Here is a 9688-nt window from a genome sequence, read left to right as displayed (position 1 = left end):
AATGCCTAATGTGCGTTGTTGAATGTGATTTGTTGTTTGTGGAGGGGTCATTGTATTTTACACACCATTTTCTATTTTGATGGTTAATATTTCCTACTTTCTTCAACGTTAAAACGAGTTTTTTTTTTTGGTTGGAGAAAATTTTCGCTTTTTATAAAATGTTTTAAGTATGATTCATCTAGTGTTTCCTTTTCTCGATCTACCCTATAATCATTAAAAACCGCAAAAAAATTAAAGAATTTTCTTTAAAAAAAGAATATATCCTAACCTCACTCCCTTGTCCCTATTTCTATATGTGTTAATAAGACTTCATACTTCGTGCCATAGAAATTGCAACAAGTATATGAAATTGTTTTTTAATTATTTTATTGTTTGGTTCATTTATAATAAGACCAAACATTTAAAATGTGTGGATCGGATAAAAAGCTAAATAAAATATGTAAATCTATATAGATTTGCTTAGCGGTTGAAAATTTTTCACTCTGAAGTTTTGATTGTCATTACTTAAAGAAATATTAACTCCTTATTTCCCGACTTAATAGAAGATTCTCTAGCCTTCCTCCCATCAGCGACAAACCTTTGTTGATTCCCAAAAGAGCTTGGCCCATTGAAAAATTTTGGAACATCATATAAAAGCAAAATTTAGTACAATTATTACAATGGAAAAAAATTGTGAGGTTAGTGATTAAAAGTATGGTTGGTTTTTTTTTTTAATGAATTATTTGGGACCCTTTAATTTGTGGGCTAAAATTCGCCAATGCATGGGATAAAAAATAAGAGCCCTTCTCATACAAATCAATAAAACTGATTATATCTTTTTTGGTAAAAATCTCATATAAGAATTTATGTAATTATTTTTTTGATAGGGTCAACCTTGACTTTGATCATCATGTCATATTTAAATGAGCAATTACTAAGGACGTGTTTTATAGTGTTTTATAGTGAAACTGCCTTTTACAATAATTTGTAAAAAAAAAAAAAAATTGGTCCAAGTAAATTCTCTCATATTACTCATACATAGGCTTCTGGCAGAAAGACCAAACGGGGCACCAATTCAAGTTTAGGACACGTAGTATGACAATTTGGATGAAGTTAGGCCCATAAGCAATGGGCTTAAAGATTTTGATTTGGGGTAAGATTGTTCACAAATTTTTATATGAGACGGTCTCATTGTGAAACATGCCTCATATTTGGGTTAAATAATCCAATAATAGAAACTTTTAGTTTATGAACTTCTAATTTTGAGTCGTTTCATCGTGAGACAGTCTCATACAAAACAAGCTGTTTTTTTAGTTAAATGACCTTGATGGTTATGGATTATAGATAGTGGAGCATCAGATCATATATATATATATATATATATAGTGACCTAAATAAGTTTTCTTCTTATGAATCAATTTGGAGCCATTGCATATTGATGTTTGGGAATCGGGATCCTTTTAGTTACTTGAGTAGACTCAATTTTACCATATTCATTACAATTGTAGATGATTTTAGTAGAACTAAATAGTCCATTACATAAACACAAATTCTTATTTTAAGCGGTCTTACTATGAGATAATCTTAAATTGAGCTAAATAGTCCAATTAAATTAATTAAAATATTTATTTTGGTATTTAAAACATTTATTTTTGAACTTGGGATAAATATAGACTTGTCTCACGATGAAACACTTATACACGATTTTCTTGTTTGTATTGTTGATATTAACGGCCCATTTGGTTGATGGTAATGAAATAATAGGAATGAAATGTTGTAATGGCAATAGTAATGAAGGAATGGATATGAGAATTGGTAATGAAGATTCTTTTGTTTGGTATGCATGACTAAAGAATGGTAATGGAAGATAATATTCCATTGATTGTATTTGGTTGTTAGTAATAAAAAATGGTAATGACTCCTAGTTTCATGATTGTATATTTGTATCTAAAAACATTATTGTATCTAAATTATTCTATCTAATGATTCTTTTTTTAGTAATAATATTTTTTTGGATAATTACATACATTACCTTTTTTTCTTCATTATTTTTTTTCTTCAGCTCGAAACAACATTACCTTATTTTATTACCACAGTAATACTTCATTACCATTACCGCCTAATACCATGTTGTTTGATGGTAATGAAAATGGCCCTTTTTGGTAATTTCATTACCTTATTTTATTACCATCCATTACCATTGAAGGTATCCAACCAACCAAAATTTTCATTACTTAATTTTATTACCATTACCGCCCTCTAATACCATGTACCAAACGGGGCGTAAATGTTATAGAAGATAATAAAAAGTTAGTGTAATTTTAGTAGGAAATTCTTTTGATAAATTTATTTGCATACTTAATCTACTTCAATCAACTCATTTTATTCACTAAATTCATTCTAATGAATTGTCATTTGAAAATATAGTATTAGATGATAAATTATTTTGAACAAAAATTTTTACATGTTCAAAATTTCATCGCAATGGAAATAAAATAATACATTTAAAAAAAAATTCACTACAAATAATTCTCATTATGGCTAATGAATATTAACAATTAAACCAGGCTTAAAAAATTAAAATTGTAAAAATTAAAGATGGAGTGGTAGGTAATAGATGTACCCCAAGTTGTATAGCAGCCTTAGATGATTGTAACTTGTAAGAGGTAATATTAACCCTAAATTAATAAACCTACATCAGCTTGCATGTGGGTATTAATTTAAATATTAATGCCACAACTGATTAATTTTAAATACCACATGCATTCTACTTTGTCCCTTTGTCTCACTTGTAAATTCCGAGAGTATAATAAATATACTATAATTATTTAATTTTTTTGAGTTTTGTTAAATGTTAGTAATATGTGAGAGAGGAAAAAAATAATTTGATATAATAAAGCCGGGAAGGATCTAAACATGCATTGCCAATCATAAAAAAGTTGTAAAAAACATAATTATAAAAAAGTTTTACAAAATATCAAACATGTCAAAAATATATATATATAGCAAAATAACTAAAATAGAGAAGAAAGGAATGTTTTTCAGGAGAATTAAGAGAAATATAGATCAAATGAAAAGATAAGTTTAAATATATACTCAGTGTAGATGATGAAAATTAAAGAATATGAGTCATAGTCAATAATAAAAATGTAGCAGAACCAATAAGACAAACTAATTAAAAAACTATAGCAAAACCCGTAAGACAAAGTAACAAGGTCATCTCGTAAATTTTAGAGCTCCAATGCCAATTGATCTTATAGATCCGATTAAACTTACTATCCAACTAGACAATAGATTTTGAAAAAGAGATAGTATAGCAAAAATTATTAACTTCTAATTTCGTATTAGTTCACAGATATTAAAAAAAACTAATGATATATGTGATATTTTTTTTACTTAGTTATTCTTGTATAAAATAAATAAAATAAGTATAAAAATATATTTTTAGATCGCGATATTATAGATCATTTTGCATATGCTGAAGGGCATAGTAACTAAGGCTAATAAAAGTGTAAAGGGCTAAAGCATGATCTTCCCTTAGGGTAGAGTACCTAGGTTGTGGTCATAGGCCTAGTCAGCTCCCCAAGTTCCCCATTTTCACTCCACTTCCTTTGTGTCCTACCATGATACTAAAAGCTTTAATTACTCTAAATCATAAATTAGTTTACATAACATATATATAATCATAAATTAGTATACATAACATATATTTAATCCTAAACACATGTAAATATATATCTTTAATTACATAATTTTTATTAGTATAAATCAAACAATTCTCCTTCTATCATATTGAATATGTATATTCACATAAATTTAGCATAAAAAAAATATTATTTTAATTCCTTTTAATTTACATCATATAACTCAAAAAAACTCTCATATATTTAATTTATATGGTGCAAATATATGATCTTGCCAATTTGAAATATTCATAGCTAAGAACAATTAAACTTATAGGTTTCTAAAATCAATATTCCCTCTATTCTTCAAATTTGCTACATTATATTTAAAACAATTTTCTTTAATTTATGTAATAAAATTAAATTCAAAGAGACAATTAATTGAAAGTCGAATTTTATCTCAGTTAAAAAATAGATACCAATTTTCAAAATAGACACTAAATTCGATTCTCATCTAGTCATTCTTTCCCCTTCTCTCAACCTACCTATAACTCAAATAAAAAAAGGGAGAGAAATGACTACTCCCTTTGTCCCCACAAAATTGCTCGCCTTTCTCATAGTGTAAATATTATTTGTATTTAAAAATACAAAATACAAGTGAATGAAGAAACAAATGATCAAATAAAACGAGAAAATAAGTTTAATAATAAAATTAAAAAGAAATAGATGAAATTAATTGGGTTCAATAGTTCAAAATATTTATGTCAAATACTATTTAATTGGGTTCACTAGTTTAGATTCAAAACATTTATGTCAAATACTATTTGTTTTGTAGGAAAATTGATTCCTACTAACCGCAAATTACTACTGATAGAGATATTTTCCCATATAACATATCACAATCAAAAATATCACTATCAAATACAAGTATTTCAAAATGAAAGAAATAAGTTTATTATTCAAGAAATAATTTTATTATTAGTAGACATAATAATTGAATATATGAAATGAAAGAAAACCCTCCAATATAAGAAGAGAAAGGTATGAAAGGTATGGCATGCCATCCCATTATTTGACTTTAGAGTCCCCTTCCTTAGAAAGACAAAACAAAATGGTCCCAAATCCCCCAAATACCCATCCATCTCAAGGCACCCTTTAAATCTTTAATTTATTTATTTATTTATTTATTTTTTAAAATGATAAAATCTTTTATCTTGATTTGTGGTTTCAAAATAGAAATTTTGCTCAAAATAGCTCAACAATAGCTGAATTCATCATTTTCCCAAGTTTTCTCAACAAAAAAAAAAGATCTTCCACCATACACCAAATGGACAAAAATAATGTTCACAACCAACCATACATACAAGGACAATTACATGATAATAATTTAATATTATTTTTTAATGATATTTATTAGTCTCGTTTATTTTGCATCATTTCAAAATTATGCGGGTTTTAAAACCTTAAATGATGCAAAATAAACGAAATAATAGGAAAAGAAAAAAAAAACAGAAAAGACATAATATGTCAATTTTGTCTGCTTCACAGTATAAAACAACCAATTTGTTGTTTATAGAAGTATAAAACAAACAAAAAAAAAGACATAATAAATTAAAGAAAAAAGTGAGAATGATTTAACACATAAATTTGATTTTTCAATCCCAAGGTGATCAGAACTTGTACTTGAAGTTCAGCTAAGAAAATGCAAAAAGATTATAAATGTGTTTGAGATGCAGACATTTTCCAGCTGGTATGTTTTTCCTGTTCACTCTTCTGAAAGATAGATATCAATTTAAGCCAAAAAATAAAAAAAAACTAAAATAAAAAAAATAAAAAAGATTTGGTATTTTGGTGGGGTTAGGTAGATTTTTCTTTTTTTTTTCCGGGGTAAGCCTGAAGAATCCTCAATGGGTTATACGAAAATGAAAATTTTCCTTTCTTAGCGGTAATGATCGAACCTTGTCGAAAGAACAAAAGTGAAAGTCTTCGATCACCAATAGACGAACCATCATCGGTATCATCATCATCATCATATAGACGAACCATTTCTTAGTAGTAAGGCTCAAGAACCCTAAACGAGTTATAGGAAAGGAAATGAACCGTTTCTTAGTAGTAATGCTCGAACTTTGTCGAAAAAACGAAAGTGAGTCTTCAATCACCAGGTAGACGAACCATCATCATTATCATCATCATCATATCATTGAATTCCGTCAAAGATAGGGTCAACGCAATAGACGAACCATTAAGGAAAAAAAAAATTTATAAAATTAAAAAAAAATAAATTCACCCACGTGATATACCTATTGGAATGAGTATTGAGTAGCAAATAGCAATGCTTTTAAGCAGAAACTTCAAGCCTAGGTTCAAAGCAAAAACCAGTGAAAAGCTGAAGGGGGAACCTCTTAGTAACTGGGCATTTTTGAGACCATTTCCATTGTTTCTGGTTCATGTCAAACAAAAGCAAAGCCGGTGCGCCGTAGCTCTGAATGTAGATCAGATCACCCGTACCGCTACTAGCGAAAACATCATCGAATTCTCCGAACCCTTGGAAGTACTTATGCGGCATCCGAGCAACCTCTTGCCATTCAGTTCCATTTAAGACCCAGATGCCGATCCCTTTGATGATGTCCGAACGATCCTGTTTTCCGATCCCCCCAACCATAACCAACTTCTCCTTGAGGTTCATCAATCGACCACATGTCAACGAGCATGGGGCGGGGATGAAATTCCGCATCAGTAACCCATGAGATGAACGGCTCGAGAGATTGTATTTGATCAAGCCATGACGATTATCGGGCATTCCACCACCGGTAGAGTAAAGCAAGAAGTAAAGCGAACCATCACATATCACACACTCATCACCCGCTCTCCACCCATTCAACACTTCCGTAAGTGAGATCACCCACATCATAGTCTCAGAGTTGTAAACATGAATGGAAAGATCCCATTGATAAAAGTTATTCGGGACTTGTTTCGATTTAACAATGGACACATTGTACTTATGAGACTTCTTGTCTACGGATATTGCAAGAGCACTGTAATCGGAGAATTTACCGGAAGGTTCAACGAGCTTTTTGCTACTTCTAGTAATCGGATTGTAAACATAGAGATCGCTTTGGCTATCGTTGTTCAAAAAGCAAACAAGACCGAAAGAGGAAGCGACAAACCAATTCGAGGTAACAAAGTAAGGGAGATCAATGCCATACCATTTCTTAAGGGCGGGATCATATGAATACCCGAAACACTCATCATTGTTGGTAAACATGAAATACCAGGGCTTATGTGATAGAACATTGACAGTAAAATTCCACATAAAACGCTTCGAAGTGACTATTTCGTGCCATCGCTTGCAAACACACCCGGCTCTAAAAATGCTCGCGATAGGGAGACAGGCAAGGATTCTCTCTAATATGTCATCCGGGAGAGCCGAGTCAACGGACACGACGTCTTTGCTCACTTCATCATCGAATTCGGAGTAAGAATCAAAATTGACAGGGTTGATTACAGAGCCATACTGATAATGGCTAACCCATGTATCCCTATCCATAGTTGCTAAAAGGTGACCTGCAAAGAAAAAAGTCCTAGATTACTTTAAACTAATCAACCCTATGAACAAAAACATTATACACCTAATAAGGATGACCAAAACCAATAAGAAATGCTCCGTTTGAAGAAAAACCTCAAATAACTAAGAATTAAGATGGCTATGCCAAATGCATGACTTTTAAGTGTTTCAAAATACATGTTTCATATTCAAAATCATGGGTTCGCCTAATGGTTGATGTCTTCTTTTCTAACATTGTAATCGGAGTTCCATTCTCATCACCTACCACCCTTGTAATCGGAGTTCCATTCTCATCACCTACAGTAAGATCTATTGATGTTCATCCAGGTCATCGGGTTGATTTCAAATTAGTTGTTTCAGGTCGGTTTGAAATCGGGTTCTGCGTTCATATTTTTTTTACATAAATGTAAATCATTTTTCAAATTAGGTCAAATCGGGTTCAGTTACAAGGTTGGGTAAATTTCGAGTCTTCAGGTCTGTTTCGAACACCTCTGGTAAGATCAATTCTCCTTTCCCTCGTCACCAAAACCAATTAGAAATGCTTCTTTTGAAGAAAAACCTCAAACAACTAAGAATTAAGATGCCTATGCCAAATGCATGATTTTTAAGTGTTTCAAAATACATGTTTCATATTGAAAATCATGGGTTCGCCTAATGGTAAAGGTTTTCTTTCCCACCCTTGTAATCCGAGTTCCATTCTCATCGCCTACAGTAAGATCAATTCTCATTTCCCTCTCGCCTAGAGGGGATTCATCCTAACCCCATAGTCAAAAAAATAAAAACAAGTTTTATATCATCTTAAATAAAGAATTTCTGTGATCTTACATTCAACATAATTTTCAATGTTCAACCAACACCAACTACAACAATCACTATATATGATACATCTCAAGAGATGGATTCAGATGCATGCAGCCATTCTACTCTTTACATGTATAACACTTCAAGGGAAATCTACCTGACCTTGCTTAATCAAGTGTGAAGAAATCATACACACACAAAAAATTATTGTAATAGTAATTAAACAAACATTGATTAAACATTACATCAAATTGAAATTATATAAAATTAAAGCATCAAAATTAGAATTTGAACTCTATATATTCATAGAAACACAACAAATAACACAATAAATAGGAGAAATAAAAAGCACTCCAAGAAGAAACAACTTTTTTCAGAAAAATACAAAAAGAAGGGTGAAAAAAGTGAAAAAACACCAAAAAATCAGCAGCTCAGATTCAAATCTTCAATTATCATCACATTTAACTCATAACCCACAATTAGTACATACTTTGAAAATCTAAAATTTAAAGCATAAAAATTAGGTCTAATTAAAATGAAGAAATGATAATAAAATAACTAATACAAAATGTTAGGTACATAATTAGCCTAACAGAACCAAGTACTCCTAAATCAGATAATCAATCACCAAAATGACAGAATCCCACCAGCACTTGCCATGTCAATGAAACAACTACTCATAATTAATAATTAATAATCAAAACTAATTCAACAAACAATTTCCATAATTAAAAAATTTAAAACTTTGATATAACCACAAAAAATCAAAAAATCTAGAAAAACATAAAAATATTAACAAACAAATCCCAGAAGAATATACTAAAATGGAATTTCAAGTACTAGAGGAAAAAATACCTTGATGGGGAAAAGAGAGCTCGTTTTAATTAATCAAATTAATTTCCCACAATATTAGAAAAACAAAAATTCCAAATTCCAATGTTCTTTAAACAAATGGGTACATCCAGATTCAGCAGAAAACTTCAGATTCAGGAAAAATGGGTGTTGTATGGAGGAAATGTAGGAAATTATCACATAAAATTGAAAAAAATGGTAAAAATGAAATAATCCCAGAAAAATTAAGAACCCATTTATGGTTTATAACTAGCAAACATGTGTTATGTTATGGAGAAGAAAAGGATAAAGAGAGAAAGATTATTTGTGGGTTTTGCCTTATTCTTTTGTTGGATTTGGTTTAGTAGGTTGAGAGTTGAGGGAATACAGTGGAAAGGCGGTTTTCTTGCTCACACACAAAAACAAGAAAACCCACCAAAGCCAAGAGAAATGAAGAGAAGAAAGAAGGTGGGAGATGTTGTGAGATGGGGATGGGTGTGTATTTGAGGCTTGAACTTATAAGTTCAATATTTGTGTGAATTTTGGTGGGTTTTTATGGGAAGGGGCCTATTGACAATTGTCAAATTATCACAACTTTTTTGGCTTAAGATCTTATAGGATTTGAATTTGACAAATGATTAATAGCTTATAGTTAACAGGTTAACAGGTGGTGACTGGCTAAGGTGGTTGATTTAATTAATCGATTTGATAAACTGATTTTGAACATGTTTCGAGAAACAACTTATACAAAAATAATTGTTTCATAATAACAAATTGATTCAAGCAGCTAAATGTCACCATTTTTGTTGGTGGGTTTTAGGGGGAAAGGGTCTATTGAAAATTGTCAAATTATCACATTTTTTGGCTTATACTCTTATGAGGGTTTGAC

At 30.5% G+C, this 9688-nt stretch overlaps 1 protein-coding gene across 1 annotated transcript; it reads right to left on the bottom strand.

Annotated features, from left to right (window-relative positions):
• Positions 1 to 4932: 4932 nt before the first annotated feature.
• Positions 4933 to 9365, bottom strand: LOC130811386 (F-box/kelch-repeat protein At3g61590). The gene is made up of 2 exons (XM_057677676.1): positions 8824 to 9365; positions 4933 to 7166 (listed from the first exon to the last, which is right to left on the bottom strand). Exon 2 carries the CDS (start codon positions 7147 to 7149, stop codon positions 5941 to 5943), a length of 1209 nt encoding a protein of 402 aa, XP_057533659.1. The 5' UTR covers positions 7150 to 7166; positions 8824 to 9365; the 3' UTR covers positions 4933 to 5940.
• Between the last annotated feature and the right edge of the window lie 323 nt (positions 9366 to 9688).

This window comes from Amaranthus tricolor, chromosome 4 (genome assembly GCF_026212465.1).
Source record: "Amaranthus tricolor cultivar Red isolate AtriRed21 chromosome 4, ASM2621246v1, whole genome shotgun sequence".
Classification (NCBI taxonomy): Eukaryota; Viridiplantae; Streptophyta; class Magnoliopsida; order Caryophyllales; family Amaranthaceae; genus Amaranthus; species Amaranthus tricolor.
This window is presented reverse-complemented; position numbering and strand designations above follow the sequence as displayed.

What these genes read in the sequence shown, in the direction of transcription:
- LOC130811386 (XM_057677676.1), bottom strand. Translation starts at nt 7,149, where the DNA reads ATGGATAGGGATACATGGGTTAGCCATTATCAGTATGGCTCTGTAATC.